Source organism: Haliotis cracherodii, unplaced genomic scaffold, assembly GCF_022045235.1.
Source record: "Haliotis cracherodii isolate W230 unplaced genomic scaffold, xgHalCrac1.p SCAF_18, whole genome shotgun sequence".
Taxonomy (NCBI): Eukaryota; Metazoa; Mollusca; class Gastropoda; order Lepetellida; family Haliotidae; genus Haliotis; species Haliotis cracherodii.
The window spans coordinates 19,170,596-19,192,547 of NW_027266273.1; the positions used below are offsets into that span (position 1 = coordinate 19,170,596).

Consider the following 21,952-nt stretch of genomic DNA (forward strand, 5'->3'; position numbering starts at 1 on the left):
TATACAGGGTGTTACACACTCAGTGCTTCTGTGTTATATACAGCATGTCACTCCTTTCTCTGTATAGGGTAGGGGAACAGGTGTATACAGAGTGTTACACACTCGATGCTTCTGTGTTATATACAGCATGTCACTCCTTTCTCTGTACAGGGTAGGGGAACAGGTATATACAGGGTGTTACACACTCAGTGCTTCTGTGTTATATACAACATGTCACTCCTTTCTCTGTACAGGGTAGGGGAACAGGTATATACAGGGTGTTACACACTCAGTGCTTCTGTGTTATATACAACATGTCACTCCTTTCTCTGTACAGGGTAGGGGAACAGGTATATACAGGGTGTTACACACTCAGTGCTTCTGTGTTATATACAACATGTCACTCCTTTCTCTGTACAGGGTAGGGGAACAGGTATATACAGGGTGTTACACACTCAGTGCTTCTGTGTTATATACAACATGTCACTCCTTTCTCTGTACAGGGTAGGGGAACAGGTATATACAGGGTGTTACACACTCAGTGCTTCTGTGTTATATACAGCATGTCACTCCTTTCTCTGTACAGGGTAGGGGAACAGGTATATACAGAGTGTTACACACTCAGTGCTTCTGTGTTATATACAGCATGTCACTCCTTTCTCTGTACAGGGTAGGGGAACAGGTATATACAGAGTGTTAAACACTCAGTGCTTCTGTGTTATATACAGCATGTCACTCCTTTCTCTGTACAGGGTAGGGGAACCGGTGTATACAGGGTGTTACACACTCAGTGCTTCTGTGTTATATACAGCATGTCACTCCTTTCTCTGTACAGGGTAGGGGAACCGGTGTATACAGGGTGTTACACACTCAGTGCTTCTGTGTTATATACAACATGTCACTCCTTTCTCTGTACAGGGTAGGGGAACAGGTGTATACAGGGTGTTACACACTCGATGCTTCTGTGTTATATACAGCATGTCACTCCTTTCTCTGTACAGGGTAGGGGAACAGGTATATACAGGGTGTTACACACTCAGTGCTTCTGTGTTATATACAACATGTCACTCCTTTCTCTGTACAGGGTAGGGGAACAAGTGTATACAGGGTGTTACACACTCAGTGCTTCTGTGTTATATACAGCAGGTCACTCCTTTCTCTGTACAGGGTAGGGGAACAGGTGTATACAGGGTGTTACACACTCAGTGCTTCTGTGTTATATACAGCATGTCACTCCTTTCTCTGTACAGGGTAGGGGAACCGGTGTATACAGAGTGTTACACACTCAGTGCTTCTGTGTTATATACAGCATGTCACTCCTTTCTCTGTACAGGGTAGGGGAACCGGTGTATACAGAGTGTTACACACTCAGTGCTTCTGTGTTATATACAGCATGTCACTCCTTTCTCTGTACAGGGTAAGGGAACAGGAACAAACGCTGGTGTTTGAGAAACATGGCCATCTCTCTCGTAACAAATATAACTGTTTGATCACTGTAGTTCTTTCTCCACTTAACCTCTTTTTGTAAGCCTTTATCTTCTAAGCATGTACAGATAGAAGTAGAGATTGTGACAAATCACTTAAGCCATGTTACAAAAACCATCATGACATATTGGTACATTCTCCTTACCAGAGGGGGCACGGGTGGCCCAGTCGTCTAAGGCGCCGCGATTCGCTGTGCAGAGTTGTGTCCCTTGGGCACACCAGAAACCTTTGATTCTTGGTTTGAATCCCGATTCGCCCGATTATGTTTCTAGGTTTGTCAGCACCATACCCGTGCTCGTGGGTTTCACCGAAGTGGTTAATGTCTGAGACCTGCTTCACTTCGGGCTTTCCTCACACATTAAGCTGACACGCCACGATATAACTGGAATACTGTTAAAAGTAGCGTTAAACCCCACTCACTCACTCACTCACTCACTCACTCACTCTACGCATGTACAGATAGAAGTAGAGATCGTGTCAAATACTTTAAGCCATGTTACAAAAACCATCATGACATATTGTCCTAGTCAGACCTTGGTGGTAGCTATTGGATGCAATGGTTAGTACTGGAACTTAAGTGCTAGTCCCCATCAGTGTATTTAGTCAACATGGATATGTAGTGGTCTCACTCTTTTTCATGCAGTACCGGGGTGGCCCAGGGATCAAATTTTTTTTCTCAATCAGCTGATCAGAGTTCTCATCCCCATTTATCCTGGATTATGAACTTGGTTTGTTGACGGCACAATTTATATGTTGGTGTAGTTAGCGTCTTTGACCTGCATCACTTTGGGCTTTCATCCCACATTAAGCAGATATGCTGTGATATAGATTGAATACTGTTTGTCCTCCCTGCCTGTCTGCCTGCCTCCCACCATCCCTCCCTCCCTCCCTCTCTACTTCCTTCCTTCCATCCCTCCCACCCTCCCTCCCTACTTCCTTCCATCCCTCCCTCCCACCATCCCTCCCTCCCTCCCTCCCTCCCTACTTCCTTCCATCCCTCCCTCCCACCATCCCTCCCTCCCTCCCTCCCTCCCTACTTCCTTCCATCCCTCCCACCCTCCCTCCCTACTTCCTTCCATCCCTCCCTCCCACCATCCCTCCCTCCCTCCCTCCCTCCCTACTTCCTTCCATCCCTCCCACCCTCCCTCCCTACTTCCTTCCATCCCTCCCTCCCACCATCCCTCCCTCCCTCCCTCCCTCCCTACTTCCTTCCTTCCATCCCTCCCACCCTCCCTCCCTCCCACTCACACTCTCATAACCATAGAAGGCTTAGATTTGTGTTCATACTGGGTTTTTTAAGAAATAGGATCAACTGTTCCAATGTAATGGGATGCATGATTTGGAATATTGCTGGAATATTGCTGGGTGAGGCGTTAAACAACAAAACTTTAAAAAACAACAACCTTACCTTGTTTGAGAGCTGATATGTTTGTGTGGCATATGGTATGGCATATCAACAACATGATTCATAGGCATCAGAGAAAGTGTACATATTGTTAGTGGAAATTGAATATTACAAAGCTTCCTTGTGAATTGTACCACTTCAACAAGGAACATCAGGATGGTGCTGGTCCTTCATTTCGTGAGTGTTGTTAGGTGGTAATATGTAAGGGGATGTCCTGTTTACATCATGTTAGGGAGGGGCGGTCGGGTAGCCTGGTGGTTAAAGCGTTCGCTCGTCATGCCGAAGACCCGGGTTCGATTCCCGACATGGGTACATGTGTGAAGCCCATTTCTGGTGCCCCCCGCTATGATATTGCAGGAATATTGCTAAAAGCGGCGTAAAACCATAGTTACTCACTCACTCATGGTAGGGATGTTTCAAGTCAGCTGGTGCATGTTTAGCTCGTCCTGTTGTTAATTCCTCTCCATCAGCATCATGTCATGTTTTGGAAACAAAGCTTTACCCCAATCTTAAGCTGAGCTGAACAAGCTGTGTGATAATGTGAGGTATGTCAGCCTCTCACATGTAGGGCTTTCAGCATGCTTTAGGATGTATATTTACAAATTATAGACATGCTCATTATTATAATGACTGACACCTCATTTCATGAGGTCATGTCACTCCTCAGATCCTCAGAATAATATGAATGTCATGAGTTTAAGATGTGATTTTTTAGAATCCCAGTCCAATCGTATCACAATTGCGTAGATTGACACTTGTGATGTCAATCACTGGACTGTCTTGTTATTTACAGATCGCCATCATATAGATGGAATATTGCTAGGTGTACGACAACAAACAAACTAATATTAAATAAGGCCAGTTAGGACCATAGTTTTGATGCACTGGTACGGAGACTGGTACATTGGTGGAAGAGGACAAGATACAGGGGTTAGTCTTATACTGGGGTTAGTCTTATACTGGGGAGTTGAATAAGTGGGTTTTGTATTTGGAGTAATACCGAACATACGATAATATTTAATAATCATGTGTATCTCTGTCAGTAGGTTAGAACAGAATGTTGAAGCATGTCAAACAAGATCAGTGGATGTGTCTTGAGTACCTAATACACAAATACTGCCGAGGCGGGGCGGTCGGGTAACCTAGTGGTTAAAGCTTTCGCTCGTCACGCCTAAGACCCGGGTTCGATTCCCGACATGTGTGAAGCCCATTTCTGGTTCCCCCGTCGTGATATATCTGGAATATTGCTAAAAGCGGCGTTAAACCCAACTCACTCACTCACTCACTCACTCACTCACCCACTCACTCACCCACTCACTCACTCACTCACTCACTCACTCACCCACTCACTCACTCACCCACCCACTCACTCACTCACTCACTCACCCACCCACCCACCCACTCACTCACTCACTCACTCACTCACTCACTCACTCACTCACTCACCCACCCACCCACTCACTCACTCACTCACTCACTCACCCACCCACTCACTCACTCACTCACTCACTGCGGAGGCAGGAACTTGGACAGTGTGTTGTAGGGCAGCACCTCATGGGTACAAGGCGAATGTTAGTATTTCATTACTATGGTTACGTTTGTACATAATTTGTGATGTAAGAAAGACGTAAGAAAGTAAATAAAAAAATATGATTTCATTCAAGTGGGACTTAGAGTGGTTTGAGATGTGTTTTGATATCAGAATCACTGTGATTTCTGTAAATGAAGGTGGTGGTATATTCATGAATTTGAGCAAGTTGTATTATTTGTCTACACCTGAAATCCAGTATTGAGTATTTTACATTACACTGTACCAAAAAAATGAGATTGTCAAACCTTGCTTTTTACAAATGTTTAATGTAATTCCTGTGATGAAATTGTTGCACCATTGATAAAAATATATATGCATGTGTGAGATTAATGGAATTGTTTTATTCATAAGCAAAAAATATAATAATGAATATGTATTATGATTGATGATAATACCCCTTATAACTGTCAGGACTCTGAGTCTTGATCGATGATGTACTATCACTCTGTAGCCAGTGGGTTGTTTTTTATACATGATAAGCAAAAAATATTACAATGAATATGTAATATAATACTACCCCTTATGACTGTCAGAGCCATGATGACTATGATAGACGATGAACTATCACTCTGTGGCCAGTGGCCAATGTTGTGGGGTGTGTCTACATGTGCAGGGTGTATGGACGAGTGAGAAACATTTCTATCTCTGTACTTTCTCAACTTAAATGTGCTTGTTTTTTTGTGTGTGATACATGCAACATTGTCATGTGATGTTTTTAGTTGTTTTTGTATATATGTAAATATACTGATGTCCACACAATTCTGTCTCTGTTGTTGATATATGTTACAAGGCTGCAGTGATGACAGGTGCTGACAAGTTCTGCTACAGTGGTGTTATTGTTGCTCTCTTAACTAGACGTTCACACATGTTTGTGAATCAATCCTGAAGTCTGCTTAATGTGGCACTATTTCATTACCGACCGCCTCCGTGTTCTAGTGGTAGAGCGTGCGCCCGGACAGCGGAAGGTCCGGGGTTCGATCCCCGACCGCGTCATACCAAAAGACGTTAAAAGATGGTACTTGTTGTTACCCTGTCTGGCGCTCGGCATTAAGGGGCTAAAACAAGGACTGGTCGGTTCGGAGTCATGATACTGTATCTGAGTGGGGTATTCATGTTAAACTGCGGCATGGTATCTCAGTGAGCTAGCACTCTACATTGGCATCAGTTCGGACTAGTACAAGCAGCCACACAAACACACACACGTACATGCACGTCGCTATATAAGTGCAATAATCTTGGACGCAACGTTAAACCCCATTTCACCTCACCTCACCTCACCACCTATTTCATTACCAGATATTGTTATACAGACAAGATAAATATGCAAAATATGCTACTCAAAAGAAGTTAAAGAACACCCATGTTTTTATATGACTATAAACTATTAACTATATGAAACATTGGGTGTTCTTAACTTCCTTTGTGTAGAATATATTGTACAAATAGCCATGGGACTAATCCATGCTGACATTTCCGATATTTGGGATTTCATTTAATATAATTAATGCAATCTGGCAATCAGTTTATGGATTGTTGTTCATGCTATCAACCACTGTTTGTACTGTAATTGTGTATGTACACCAAAAAACAAAAACAACAAAATAAAATATTTTAAGCCCGCCCTCATATAGCTGGAATGTTGTTGACTGCAGCATTAAACAACGAACAAACAAAACAAACGAATATCAGATTTTCACTCACTATGAGCATGGGTATGTCAACAAGACCTGTGCTCAAGGGCTGCCCTAAAGTGGTCAACGTCTAAGACCTGCATCTTCCTGCATCGGGCTTTCCTCCGACATCAAGCTGACAGGCCATCAGATAACCTAAATACTGTTCACAGCAGCCTTGAACACTCCCAGCCACTCATTTACTCATTGGAATGTTTTCAAGTTACTTCAATCTTGAAATCCGACTAGTTGAAATCCGACAAATAGGGAATCTGCTTGAAAACAATAATTAGGATGACTTCAAAACAACTGCATTTAGTTTATTGTTCTCACTATTTTTAGGGTCACAGTAGAAATTAATATGACAGACGAGTGTCAAATCCCTTTGATCTAAACACCTGACGCTAACATATCACATGAGGGATGTTGAACCGAATGGATTGATCACATTAAAATAATTGTTTTGAGACATGTTTATTTATGAAAAACAATGAACAATGACATTTTATTCCCTCAAATATATATAGCATCACGATTATTCTGTCCCGTTTCCCACGTTGTAAAAGCCCCGGCTATTTCGTCCCACAGAACAGCGTACCGGCTTGTCTTTGTTTGGCCTAGCCAACATCCGCAGAGCGAAGTTTGTACCCAGTTGACCTTTACGTGAAGCATAGACTGCGCTGAACCTCGTTTAAATTAGCTATATCATTCAAAAGATTATTTATAATTCCATTTCAGACATTAATATTTTGTTATACCCGTTTATTCAATGAGATAACAGAAAATGTTAACACATTTCATACTTTGTGAGACGTTTCTATTTATAACAACCAATCATAAGACTCGTTGATTCACAATTCAGTGTGGACGAGGAACCAGTCTAGACTGCTGTGATTCACATGGCATTCACGTTTTGATAAGCATTGCTCCGAGATATTAATGGTTGACTTTATCCGAAGTTTATTTCAGAGTGAAATTGACAACACATGTACACAAGCGAAGTAAGTGGTAGAGGACACGTATATTTGCTTGGGATTACATGGATTCCAAACGTAACGTTGGGGCCATGTGGGGTCTTGTAGTCACATGCTTGTTGTGTCCCGCTAGCGCAGCCAGTGCACATTTGCACGGATCAAACAAACGTGGATCTGACACTAACTCTTCTACGCGTGCAGCGCAAGACATGCATTACCATGGTAACAGGACCGATATACTTTCCAGGCGGAATATGGGATTACATTTTTCGTCATTATTGATGTCACTGTATTCGAATTCTGGTGTATTGGAAGTGAACGACTTGGTACGCATGTTGAGAGATGTGGGGGTACATTTAGGCGTTGATGACAATCATCAACATCAGCCCCATCATAATCATCATCATGATCAGCAGCACAGACGAAAACGTGCCCCTGGACTCACCAGACGCCATGCGAGAGATGTCTCAAAACACATAGCACATGGTTTTGAAACAAGTGAAGCGAAACAAGTTACGGGAAACAACGAGAGCAAGGACGATATGGTAATTAACCACCCTTATATATTTATTCTATACTATACTATATCTTTTCTATTTCGAGACTGTTTATATATATTTATACGTTTTCTACAAATGGTTTATTTCATGTCTAATGGATACATGTGATAATCGGTAAAAGAGTAACACTTATTGTAAGCTTGTATATAATATTCTACCATGACATTGAAGAATACTAAAGCGCTCGGTTCAAGTTTAAAATAAAGAGGTATCTACTCTACAGGGGATTACATCAAATTTCAAAACACAGGTTTATCTCCTAAATCATACGCGGATCCAAAGGTGTGCCCATGTACGCACCCCCACCCCCCCCTACCCCACCCCTCATTTTTGAACTATCTAAACATGTATTAAAAAGACATATCACAAATATCATACATATTATATCATTTGGTGAAAAGTTAAAAAAACAAAAAAACAACCTTGTTTCGCGAGTTATTTTCATTCCGCTTCTTTCCCGTTTGAAACTTAATACAAGCTCTGGTCTTAGGGTTTGATGTACAGGAAACACAAGGTATATAAGCGGCTTCATTCTTTTTTTCAGAAGGAAGTTTAAGAAAGTTTTTTTTTCCGGATTTGACGCTTTAAGTATCGCGGAGCTAGTGAAGGCAAATATCGACATGCCTGTGGGATCAACGCGGTTTAGCTGGGTTAAATCACCAGTCGCCATGGAAGAACACAGCAACGTTAACACCCGAACAATATTTTGTTTCCATAATAATTTCTCAGATCTGTACTACTCAAAAGAAGTTAAAGAACACCTCATTCTTTCACATAACGATATGGTTAATGTGTCACGACAGATTGACTTTGGTAATATGAAAGTATCGGGCGTTCTTTCACTCATTTGAGCAACATACTTTATTCCTCTATCATCGGTGCCTTTAACTCCAGCATAAGACACTATTATTATCATAATTATTATTTTTATTATTATTATTATTATTTTTATTATTAATAATAATAACAGAGACTACTCATGTCTAATGAACGTGATGATTTATGATTTTAGAGAAAGAATGTTCTAAATCGGTTTTCTCCAATTGAAATTGTACACGCCACATTCATGTAGTGTAACCTGCATGTGGTTCATTTCTAAATCAACCCGTGAAGATTTCGCGGTAAAATAGGTCTTCAAAAACCCATGCTTGCCGTAAAAGGCGACTATGCTTGTCCTAGGAGGGCTGTGATCACGGTAGAACGCGTTTAGTCTGGAAGTTAATTTAAGGTACCGACGTTTACTACAATATCTGAAAAACTTTTGGACCTACTCCAGTCAAAGTTGGTATGAGATTATTAAACAGTCATACATAACTGGATCTTACATTTAAAGACAATAGGTGCATGAATAAAAAATCTGTCTATTTAGCTATGACTATATTTCATCAACAACCAGACCCTTTTCGTCACGGGTGGAACGAGCATTCATTGTAACAGCCATCTGCAGAATGCTACCCCTGCGTCACAGGGCCATATGACACAGTTGAACCAATCAACTCAACTCGAAAGGTTGCACGGGACTCACACACACACACGAACACGGTGTTAGCGTTGGGCGTCTCAAGCAGTTATTTAATAATATTTATCCAATTATTTTTGCATTCTTTTTCAGGTCTGTGTTATTGACTTGAATGTATCATTCCTTGCCACGTTATTATATTTTATGCATCATGTTATTAGGTGCAATATATCATACGTAATTATTCATTTAGACAAATCATTGCTTTATGGTTTCGAAGAATTTTTTAAAAATATTTTCGTAGATGATTCGAGACTTTCGGGGCTGTTTCGGGTGAAAGAGAATCACGTTCTGAGCCAAGAATTGCACAAAGTGGACAAGATCCGATTACGACATGTACTACAAAGCACGAACCTGAAATTCCAAAACGATTCCTAGAAATTCTTTGATAAACAATTTTTTTCTCACGATCCCCACGAACTACAATAATCTTTGGGAATCAAATAAGATATATTTAAGATTCTTAAGAAATGATTAAGAATATGAACGAATATGTAAGAATTCATATCCTTTGTAATTCGGGCTATTACATGTCGTAGTGAAACAGGGATATATGTATTGCACTATTCTTGGTCCCACGAAATGCCCTCGTCGTCAGATTCGGAGTCTGTGCTGTCACCCAAATGAACAACAACAGACTGGACAGTATCTGGTCGGATACAGTCTTGTTTCCAATACTCTTCCTCAACTTTAATAACATGTTGGACACAGTTTGCCCAACGTACACTGTAATTTCTCCCATCCCTTTCAAGACAATCTGCTTGACGTCGGCAAGCTTGAAGGTCTTATTTTGCCGTGCGACCATATTTTTCAAATCACCACAGATTAGTTCGATGGGATTCAAGTCACAATGGTAAGGAGGAAGTCTAAGCACTTCGTGACCGTGTTCTCTCAACATGTTGTCAATCAAATAAGAGGGCGGGGGTTTGTTCTGAAGGACCAGTTGGTAGTGGTCAGTTTTTTTGGCTTTCGTGGGCCGAGCAATGCGGTTTCGTCCAACCACTGACATATCTCACCTTTTGGTGGAATTTGAGGTTGGACAAAGGTTAATAGGATCTCGACAACTTTGATAGGGAGCAATGACCATAACCACCAAGGATTTATCAGGCAGTGCCAAAAGGAGTTGCTCCTCAACATACGCATTGAAAACCTGAATATTCATCTGGGTACGGTAGTCTCTGCCATCTGTAGATCTGGATCTGAACACTAGATCACACCCAGGGAGGAAACCCCTGTGGGAGCCTGCATGGAGGACAATCAGGCGCTCCCCTTTACCAGGGGGGATCTTGCGCTGTGGCTCTCTGGTATCTGGGTGAGACCATTGGTAAGCCACTGTGTGACAGGCGTTAATCCAGGTTTCGTCCAAATAGACAGACTCAAAGCCTTCTTCTCGCCTCTTTTTAATAATGCGCAAATAACTGATACGCGAACGAATGATATCTGGTCGTTCACACATTGCTAGTGTCGACCCTCACGTCTTTTTGTACTGATATCCAAATTTGGAAAGGAGTTTACAAATGGTCCATTTGGAAATATCTAAGTCATGCTGTGTAAGGAGAATTTGTTTCAGTTTTCGTGTTGAAATAAATTCATTTTCTCGTGTTAACCCCCGAAATCATGTCCCTGACAACTTTCTTATCAAAGGAATCTTTAATTCCCTATCCTGTTTTGAGATGCCCCCTAAGGGATGTGCAGGGGAGCACGTGTTTTTATGAGAGTTCAAAATCTTAACTACGGTTTGTTTGGGAAGCTGTAACGCATGAATTGTTCTTTTCATGTACTTTAAAATGTCAAAGAAGGGCGAACGCCTTTCACTTTCAGCCTTAAAGTATTCAAATATTTTAACAACGAAACCTTTCGCATCAGCGGAAAGATGCTTGCGCTGAGACATCATGAAATCTAATGCTAACACCGTATTCGTGCGTGCGTGCGTGATTCCCGTGCAACCTTTCGAGTTGAGTTGATTGGTTCAACTGTGTCATATGGCCCTGTGACGCAGGGGTAGCATTATGCAGATGGCTGTTACAATGAATGCTCGTTCCACCCGTGACGAACAGGTCTGGTTGTTGATGAAATATAGTCATAGCTAAATAGACAGATTTTTTATTCATGCACCGATTGTCTTTAAATGTAAGATCCAGTTATGTATGACTGTTAAATAATCTCATACCAATTTTGACTGTAGTAGGTCCAAAAGCTTTTCAGATATTGTAGTAAACGTCGGTACCTTAAAATAACTTTTTGGCGTAAAATACAAGGCTAGCTTGTTCATAAACAGTCTTAAATCTCGTTCTTAGCCAGTCTGCAGTCCATTTGTGTCCAGTTCAGATCGTGTAAAAGTGTCCGTTCACCTCATCCCGACAACGTTTCGAATCAGTTCAAGCACGTCCGTAGCCGTTCCGAATCCGTTCTTAACCAGTTCAAACTCGTTCTACCTCTTTCACAATACGTCCAATCCAGTTCTTACTAATTCTCAACCCGACTAACTCGTTCGCTGTACGTCCTCATCTCGTCCCAAGTGCGTATGTATTGGCCTGACTCCTTTGGCTGCCGAGCGCGTTGTTTTGAAATTTATGTCCGACTGCACCACGTCGTAACACGTCCCTAGTAGGTTCAAAGTACGGCGATTCCGTTCGTAATACGTCTTTCTCGTTTTAAGTACGTTGTTAGTACGACTAATTGCAGAACGGGATGGACGGGATAAAACTTTGAGCAGAGTCAAAGTTCTAGAGCACCCTCCCCGTCCGAGCCCGTCCATGACGTTCGTAAAAAGACTGTCAATAGTTGCTACTACGTCCACTACGTTCATACACTGTTGGAGCCGGCTCGACAACATTTTCACGAACGTATTGAGAACTAGTTTGGTGTGATGGGGGTATTAGGCGAGCCATATGTGTTTGATCGTGGTTCGAATCCACGATTTGCCCTGAGATATGTTCCAAGATTTGTCTGTACCATCCCCGTACTTGTTTCACGAGAGTGGTAAACGTATAAGACCAACATCATTTCGAGCTATCCCCTCGAAACAATATGACATACTGTGGTGTAACTTAAATACTGTTGGAAGTGGCGTCACTCCCCGCATTGTCTAATATTTGATCTGAAAGTGATAAGGACGGTTCTGTATATGCATGGGACATTCAGCCAGCCTCTAAAGAGACCCTGTGTAGATTCTGGGTTAGAGTAGGTCCCCTGTACTGGTTGTAAGAGGTGACTTAATGGAACGGGCGGTCAGGCTCGGTGACTTGGTTGATTGCATGTCATCGTACCCCGACGGTATCAATCACTGGACTTTACTGGGCATATACCTGGAATGTTGCTGAGTGCAGCGTTAAAAAACAAACACACTGAAATTGTATACAATGTTGCTGAGTGCATCGATAAACAACAAACAAGCACATATAAACTGCATACATCGGTAAGTTGTATGTATGTGTACATATTCACATTCCGTTACTTATTCATTATATTTTCATTTTAATTGATTAATTAACCTGACGAGCCCCAAGTATGTAGTGACCTTTAGAACTGACGTGTCAAATACAAGTGCTTGTCAGAGCGATAGTTGCATTTAGTGGGAAAAAAAAAAAAATTTCCATTTGTTGTGACAGTCATTTGACGTTTATCATATATTTTACGAACGCTTCGGCTTATATTGGGACTGATAAATTGGTGCGAATGCAACAAAGATCTGAGGACATCCCATTACAGGTCACGTCAGACCGACCTTGCGCGAAAATTGATCGACCAATGCAATGACCAATCAACTTACTCGTGCTTTATGGCACTAATTTCCAATTGGCGACTACGCTTCGAAACATATTTTGACAAATTCTCGATTACAAATTTGAAACCAGAACAAAAGAACATTCTAGAATGGCTAATAGATGGTCTAGATTGTATGGATTCAGTCGTTAAACCCGTAACTACCGATCGGAGTTAAAGTTTTCGAGGTTGCATGATTAGAAATCACATTCTGACTGTCACTTTAAGAATCTGGTAAGCGATGCTCTGATTGGTCGGATGAAAGGTCGTTCTGACGTGACCCCTAATGGGATGTCCTCAGATCTTTGTTTAGCGATAGCGAGAACTAAGATCTGATTTTAATGAGATTGCTGTGAATGTAACAAGATAGCGTCACTGTTTCGATACCGGAATAAGCACTATTAAATATGGAACACATTAAGGGACAATTTCGCAATCTCGATCTTTGGACGAAAAAATGTCCCTAACAATATTCCATAATTAAATATCAGACTGAAAGTATATTCGGTAGAGGTATAGGAGTCGATCGCTGTGCTGTGACCGTGTGTTGTACAGTAAAGTACGGTTATAACGAACTCAAAGGGACTACTTATTTTAGTTCGTTATAACCGTAGTTCGTTATAAGCATATATACAGCATAACTACAGCAAATAGTTGGGACCAAAAAAGTAAGTTCGTTATATCCGTCAGTTCGATATAAGCGTGTTCGTTATAACCGTAGTTTACTGTATTTGTTTCAGTGCCTCGGTCTGGACAATGTGGCGATGCTACATGGTGGGGTCATTCGTGACCCGCAGGACATGATGTATTTAGCCCCTGTAATACTGTACCAGCTGACCCATATCTGTGACGACCGTTTGCCCGATAGCGCCGACCACCCTTCACCTGACCAGCATCAGCAGCATCAGCATCATCGTCATCACCACCACCACCAGAAGCAGCATGAAACTATAAAGACCAACAGAAACGAAAGCGGAGAAGTTGGGAGTAAACTGCATATTGAGAAAGGTGACCGTAGCCATGGTGATCATATCCATGAACACCTTAACGTGGGCCGTAACCATAGCAACATGGATCATGACCAACATCATCTAGACAGTCGTTTAAAGAAAGTGGAAGAGAAGGGTAACCATAACGACAGACATCCAGGGGTAGATGAACAAAATGGTTACCATGACGACCATGGTGACGACAAACATCATAATTCTAAAGGAAAGGATACAAAGCACCACGTTGAACATATAAATTATGATTCTGAAGAAAAGGACACGGGTCACCATGGTGACCACGAGCACAATAATCAGTCGGAATTCAAAGGTTATCATAGTGGTCATGTGCACCATGTTCATAAAGAAATGGAGACTAACAGTAGCCACATACACCATGTCTCTACAGACAAAGGCAAGCGTCTCCATGGTGACCACATACACCATGTCTCTACAGACAAGGACAAGCGTCCCCATGGTGACCACTTACATCATGTCTCTAAAGACAAAGGCAAGCGTCTCCATGGTGACCACATACATCATGTCTCTACAGACAAGGGCAAGCGTCTCCATGGTGACCACATACACCATGTCTCTACAGACAAAGGCAAGCGTATCCATGGTGACCACATACACCATGTCTCTACAGACAAGAACAAGCGTCTCCATGGTGACCACATACACCATGTTTCTACAGACAAGGACAGGCGTGTCCATGGCGATCACATACACCATGTTTCTAAAGACAAGGACAAGCGTCTCCATGGTGACCATGTCCATGAATTGCCTGGCCATCTTGATCTTGACCACCACGATGACAACACACATCATCACTTCTATCAAACACCAATAAAAGGTACGTATCTGAAACAAGGTTCAAGTCACGTTTCTTAATCACGCTCTTGGTAAAGTTGAAGAGAAATGTGGTTGAAGATTATTGCATGTACGTATACGCGCGCGCGCGCGTTCGTGCATGTGTGTGCGTGCGTGACTGCTTGTACTAATACGGACTAATGCTGGTTTTATAGTGCTAGCCCACAGAGATACCATGTCGCAGTTTAACACGAATACACCACTCAGACACAGTATACTGACTCCAAGCCGACCAGTCCTAGTTTTAGACGAGGGCCAGGAAGGGTAACAACAAGTACCATCAATGCACGTCTTTTGGTATGACCCGGTCGGGCATCAAACCCCCCGATATTCCGCTCTTCGGGCAGACGCCCTTCCACTAGGACAGGGAGGCGGTCCCCTGGGTAAAGTGAAAAACTGTTTCTTTCTCGAGTCTATTGATGTCTGCCACGTGCATCATCTGTGTGTTTCAGTGTGGGGATTCAGCATCCTTGCTGTTATCCTCATCAGTCTCGTGGGCCTCGGGAGCGTCGTCATCATCCCCATCATGAAGAAGGTCTTCTACAACTACGTTCTGCAGTTCCTTGTTGCCGTTGCTGTCGGTGCACTCACTGGGGACGCCCTGCTCCACCTCTTGCCACATGTAAGTCAGTTCGTAACGCGCGATTAGGAATCATGATACAGGTATGCAGTGAACTTGAACATTTTGAAAACGTTGTTCAATAACTTTGCACTGGCTCCGTTTCAAATCTCCACGGTAGCCTAGTGGTTAAAGCGTTCGCTCGTCACGCCGAAGACCCGGGTTCGATTCCCGACATGGGTACAATGTATGAAGCCTAATTCTGGTGTCCCCCCGCCGTGATATTGCTGGAATATTGCTAAAAGCGGCGTAAAACCTCACTCACTCACTCCAATCTGCACAGTTATATTCTACCACAGGCAATGACGGGAGATGTCCATGACAACCACGAAGAAACGGATGAGGACGATCACCATAGCGACCATTTCGATTACCATAGCAACGCTGTGTGGATGGGACTGTGTGGCATGGGTGGAGTGATAATTTTCTTCGCCATGGAAAGGCTGCTCAGGATATTCATGGAGAGAAAGGCGAAGATGAAGGTTAGTTTCGATCTGCTGTTCTTCATAAACATTCCTGGCGGTTTGGTAACGTGGTAGTCCGTTCGCTTTGCGCAGCGGATCTCGGTTTGATTCTCATGTTGTATTACGTTCATGTCACCTTCTGATCGAAAGATTAGTTCTGTACCTATACCTTAAAACTATTTTCTCTGATATGTATCAAATATGCACATATTTCTTTGTTTGATTGTCCTATACCTAAATTGTAGCTGTTGTTCTAGGAATTATGGAGTTACATTGTCTATCGAGTCTATGCATAGTCCAATAAAAATCGCTCACCGAGATCGAAATCCGGTTCGTAAACTGTCTTGCAGATTTCGATCGATTGCAGGATTTGCGAAGCATGTGCACCCTCAACTTGTTGTCACCAGATATTTTCCAAATCTATTCATGTTTTTAATCAAGATGCTCACGTGATTTGATGCATTTCGCGATGTAAGACCCGTTTTATCACGATATAGATCTTGATTATCGATCAGATCGTCCAGAATGGGCGCCACCATTGTGTGAAGCAAACGCAAGTTATACGAGCGGTGGAATCTGATTGGTCCATAGGAGAGGCTTAGAAGGGACATAACTGGTAATAGCCAGTGGTGGCGCTACGATCGAGTTTAGTAATTCCAGCCTAATTCGGCAAGGGTTGAAACTGGACTTTGAAAGTCAGTTAACACTCTTGCCTCGGGAAGATGGGCGTAAAAGACCCGTACAGAGGGGGGTGAATTGCACTCTAGGGGTGGTGATGGTGGTGAGCATGATTATAGGTGAGCATCAGACCTGCACAGACCGCGCCCCTTCACTGCGTCTGAAGGTCATGTCACCAGCATACCGACATGTTTACACTACCACGCGGTCATCACAGCAGTCTTCATGAGAAAGTTTATTTTGATTTTTAAGGAACCTTTGCAATTCCATGTAATTTCTAGGAAAGGAAGGCCAAGTCTGCTCCGCACCCGCAGACTCCTGACAACGCCGCGGTCGACTGCGTGGTGGGCGTCAAGCTGTCAGCTCACGAGGACCCTGACTACCAGGAATGCGAGGAAATGATGTTTAACGTATATAGGGAGCGGAGTGAGTACCTCTAAAACATGTGTACAGGCAACGCAGTGAGTACCTCTAAAACACGTGTACAGGCAGCGCAGTGAGTACCTCTAAAACATGTGTACAGGCAGCGCAGTGAGTACCTCTAAAACATGTGTAGAGGCAACGCAATGAGTACCTCTAAAACACGTGTAGAGGCAACGCAGTGAGTACCTCTAAAACATGTGTAGAGGCAACGCAGTGAGTACCTCTAAAACACGTGTAGAGGCAACGCAGTGAGTACCTCTAAAACATGTGTACAGGCAACGCAGTGAGTACCTCTAAAACACCTGTAAAGACAACGCAGTGAGTACCTGTAAAAAACGTGTACCGGCAGCGCAGTGAGTACCTCTAAAACACGTGTACAGGCAGCGCAGTGAGTACCTCTAAAACACGTGTACGGGCAGCGCAGTGAGTACCTCTAAAACACGTGTACAGGCAGCGCAGTGAGTACCTCTAAAACACGTGTACAGGCAACGCAGTGAGTACCTCTAAAACACGTGTAGAGGCAACGCAGTGAGTACCTCTAAAACATGTGTAGAGGCAACGCAGTGAGTACCTCTAAAACACCTGTAAAGACAACGCAGTGAGTACCTCTAAAACATGTGTAGAGGCAACGCAGTGAGTACCTCTAAAACACCTGTAAAGACAACGCAGTGAGTACCTGTAAAAAACGTGTACAGGCAGCGCAGTGAGTACCTCTAAAACACGTGTACAGGCAGCGCAGTGAGTACCTCTAAAACACGTGTACAGGCAGCGCAGTGAGTGTCTCTAAGACAGCATCACCCACCATTATGTGGCGTGAGGTGATTGAGGTGGATGTGACGCCATTTTGAAAAATATTTTTGTAATAATAACTCAGTGTGTTAGGAACCATTTGGTGAATCCCACGAGCTTGGTATATAGCGACAACCAACGTCATGGTCACGGACGACGAATAAAGACCCGAAGGACACATCTTATAAACTCCTGGGTCAACGGTCCCCCTTAATTCACCCAGGAAGCGGGGGGCACGGGTGGCCCAGTCGTCTAAGGCGCCGCGATTCGCTGTGCAGAGTTGCGTCCCTTGGGTACGCCAGAAACCTATGATTGGTTCGAATACCGGTTCGCCCCGATTATGTTTCTAGGTTTGTCAGCACCATACCCGTGCTCGTGGGTTTCACCGAAGTGGTAAACGTCTGAGACCTGCATCACTTCGGGCTTTCCTCCCACATTAAGCTGACACGCCGTATTATAACTGGAATACTGTTAAAAGCGTCGTTAAACCAAACTCACTCACTCACCCAGGAAGCCATAATGAACTCCTAATAACTAGTCAAATGGTCCACATATATACAACATTATATATATTTATATACAGTTGAATTGCAAACCGTCTGTACTTTCCAGCTATAACTTCACAATGCCCATTCATTTTTTTTTTTCCTTCTACAGAATTACCACTTGGAGCGTGCGCAAGCAGCCTTCTGTCAATTGCAGCAGTCTCCCATCCTAACATCAGTGCACCGCTATGTGAGGCTCAGCCTCTTTCTCAATCTGACAAAGGTCACGGTCACTCTCATTTAACAAATGAGCTCCCGTCGTCAGTAGCAACGATTGCATGGATGGTGATTCTTGGAGATGGTATCCATAACTTCAGCGACGGCCTCGCGCTCGGTGCAGCCTTCGCCAACAGCATCACAGGCGGTATCAGCACCACCATCGCTATCTTCTGCCACGAATTGCCACACGAGATAGGTAGGACTTAGAAAAGACTAGTTGTACAAATCTAAACGTAGGACTGTGTTGTGCAGTAAAACCGCGATTTCTCGAAGTCATCGTGATTATCAGATATTTATCGAGTTATCCGTCGTTCGAGACAGTGTGTCGATATAAAACTACACTGCCCAGTATGTTTCTACCTGGACCAATCGTCGTATACAACATATAGACTTAATTGAATTCCAACGCTGCATTTGTATGCATTTGGATTGTGAATGAAAAAAAATGAATTTGGGTGCAAAAAGGTGTTATTAACATTGTAGTTTGTTGTGAAAGGTTGTTTCTGTTTGAAACCAAAATACGCCATATAATTAATCCATTTTGATAGTAGTCTGTAGTATATTGGCCCAAGGTACTTAACGTTTCTGTTCAGCCAACCGGAAGTTACCGATGTTACCGGAAGTTCTATTCCGCGCAATGTGATTCCTCAGTCTGAGATACTACGTATTGCAGGGTTACACGAAGACATTACTTGGTGTAGGCGCAGGACCAAATGCTGTTTCGCTGCTAAGCTTTCCTGTTTCCCGATTCTTCCCAATGTTTCCCAATTTATCCCGATGTTTCCCAATTTATCCCGATGTTTCCCAATTCTCTATTTTTCGTTGGTTGTTGCTGTTCGCAGGAGACTTTGCCGTGCTGCTGCAGGCGGGGATGTCGGTGAAGCAGGCCCTCGTCTACAACTGTGTCTCCTCTGTGCTCTGCTTCCTGGGGATGATCTTTGGTGTTGCCCTTGGTAACGTGGGCGAAGCCTCTCTTTGGATCTTTGCCTGCATTTCTGGAACATTCCTCTACATCGCCCTGGTTGATATGGTGAGGGTGGCATATTACAGCGTTTGCACTAACAACATGTTGTTAAAGACGAAACACGTATAGCATTGAGACTACGGTGAAATCTATATCGATAATATGGACGTATACAACTCAAAAGAAGTTAAAGAACACCCGGCCTTTTCATATGACTATACTTTGTCACTATACTAGTCATTTGAAAAGCGCGGGTGTTCTTTAACTTCTTTTGAGTAGTATATACCAAGGGATAAGTCCATAAAACCGAACACTAATTGGGTATCACTTCTGTAGGTATATGGTAATATTTGACAATTAGCCTTGATGTTTGATCCTTATAATTATATAGTTTTGGATAAAAAATTGCAGGGAAGTCGAATTTAGCGTCAAAGGTTCATCAATTATGTAAAATAGCCATAAAGAAATATTCATTTCATTTCAGCTTCCCGAATTGTGTGTTCAACCAACGAAGGGAGACAATCCTTACTCTATACTGGGCATACAGCTGTTGGGTATTTTGGTAGGGACCAGTATTATGGCTTTAATTGCAGTATATGAGCACAGCTTGATGAAGCTGCTGGACATGTGACGTGTACAGCTGTATTATAGTTATTCCACTCGAGGTTACCATGACAACTGAGTACATATTGTGTTACCAGGTGATTTCTTAATTGGAACGGCGAGGTTAACCCTGAAATCGGTCGTACAAAACTAAATTGGAGAATAAGTAAATAACCACACAAAATCAAGGAATAACCAGCAAATATATGGAAAAATACAGTTTTTTGTTTACAATAGAAAAGGGCATAAACTTGGTAAATGAGTGAGTTTGGTTTTATGCCGCTTTCAGCAATATTCCAGCAATATCACGGCGGGGGACACCAGAAATGGGCTTCACACATTGTACCAATGTCGGGAATCGAACCCAGGTCTGCGACTAGACGAGCTAACGCTTTAACCACTAGGCTACCCGACCGCCCTTAAAAGTGGTGGAAAAAAGTGATAGCAACAAGAAGTAGCAGGCCTCAACTGAATGAAAGTGCTCTGACGAATGTCCAGATTCATGTCACTGTAGACTGTCTTGGAACAGGATGTCTCAGTTCTTGAATCCAGAACAGTGTTTGAATCTGGCAGGAATTCAGTGTTTTCAGATAGGTATACAATCTCTCTCCCCCCCCCCCCCCCCAGCCAGGTTGTTCGCGAACCAAGGGTAGATAACTCCAAATTCCACTCCCTTCAGCCAAAAGCCCTCGACATTTTACTGGCACTTCAATCATTTGCTGCCCAGACAATTACTGCAGATACATCGACAACAGTTTCTACTATCACATCACGATTGCTTTTTGCTTTAACCTACAAGTCTGGAGTCATTCGATGTTAAGAGTACCAGCTGTAATTCATATTTGCTATTGGAGAAACCTTTATAACTTAACATAACTTTGACAATGGCAGACTATTGAAGATGCAATGTTTATTTACATAATCTAACAGTGATATTGTGAATCGTGGTTAAGTTAAGTTATGGGAAGAACATTCCACATTGTACCTGCTGAAATACTTCAACTTTATTTAAATAAAAACATTCCAATTTAGCGTTTTGGTGTCCTGGAGTATATTCTGCACGCAAAAGGTTGTCGCGCGTGTGTGTCCACATTGTGGGCGTGAACTTATTAACAACACCAATCTTCTTCACAGACACTTCATTCGACAGAAATACCACGTGCTACAGTTTCTTGATGGGAAACACCAAGATCAAACACGAGTGAGTGAGAACGGATTTAGCGTTATTCCAGACATGTTTCGGTGAAGGACACAAAAATAGTATTCACACCTTGTACCCCATTCGTCACCACTCGCTCCTTTCCGTAACCTGCTGTTCGGCTTGTCCCGGATTAACACGAGTTGGTCACGAATGCTTGTACCCAGGCCACAGCGTGACGAGCCAGTACCTTACCCATTAGGCCACCCTCAGTTTATGTATATTCTCCTCTTCAGTCAGGGGGTTAAAGCCCTCTATCGTCACGCTGAAGGCCAGTTTAAATTCCCCAAATGGGTACAATATGTGAAGCCAATTTCAGGTGTCCCTAGCCGTGATATTGCTGAAATATTGCTAAAAGCGGCATAAAATCAAACTCACTCACTCACTCAGTGGGGACTGATGTCATAAGCAATTGCTGTACGAAGACACGCAATCAACCAAGTCACCGCGCCTGACCACGCGATCCACTTAGTCGCCTCTCACGTCAAGGTTGATGTGGAGCGTATTTTAACCCGGCATCAACACAAGGGGAGGTCCATGAATATGTGACAATTTGATATTCTTGGGGGCAGGGGAAGACTGTATGGAGACTATATTTTGTTTTAGTTTGGGCAACGTATTTGTTTGTGGCTGTGAATTTCTT

At 42.9% G+C, this 21,952-nt stretch overlaps 1 protein-coding gene and 1 pseudogene across 1 annotated transcript; both read left to right on the top strand.

The window, feature by feature from the left end:
* Positions 1 to 44: 44 nt before the first annotated feature.
* LOC139465530 (uncharacterized) lies at positions 45 to 1,317 on the top strand (annotated as a pseudogene).
* A 5,852-nt stretch (positions 1,318 to 7,169) lies between these two features.
* On the top strand, positions 7,170 to 20,709 carry LOC139465361 (zinc transporter ZIP6-like). The gene is made up of 8 exons (XM_071247065.1): positions 7,170 to 7,649; positions 13,689 to 14,790; positions 15,260 to 15,429; positions 15,726 to 15,908; positions 16,850 to 16,994; positions 18,438 to 18,740; positions 19,387 to 19,574; positions 19,993 to 20,709. Exons 1-8 carry the CDS (start codon positions 7,170 to 7,172, stop codon positions 20,137 to 20,139), a joined length of 2,718 nt encoding a protein of 905 aa, XP_071103166.1. The 3' UTR covers positions 20,140 to 20,709.
* Positions 20,710 to 21,952: the final 1,243 nt, after the last annotated feature.

Excerpts from the sequence above, each read along its gene's own strand:
- LOC139465361 (XM_071247065.1), top strand. The coding sequence starts at position 7,170 with ATGGATTCCAAACGTAACGTTGGGGCCATGTGGGGTCTTGTAGTCACA. Across the intron at positions 14,791-15,259 it reads CTATCAAACACCAATAAAAG|TGTGGGGATTCAGCATCCTT; the intron begins GTACGTATCTGA and ends TGTGTGTTTCAG. Across the intron at positions 16,995-18,437 it reads TAACGTATATAGGGAGCGGA|AATTACCACTTGGAGCGTGC; the intron begins GTGAGTACCTCT and ends TTCCTTCTACAG.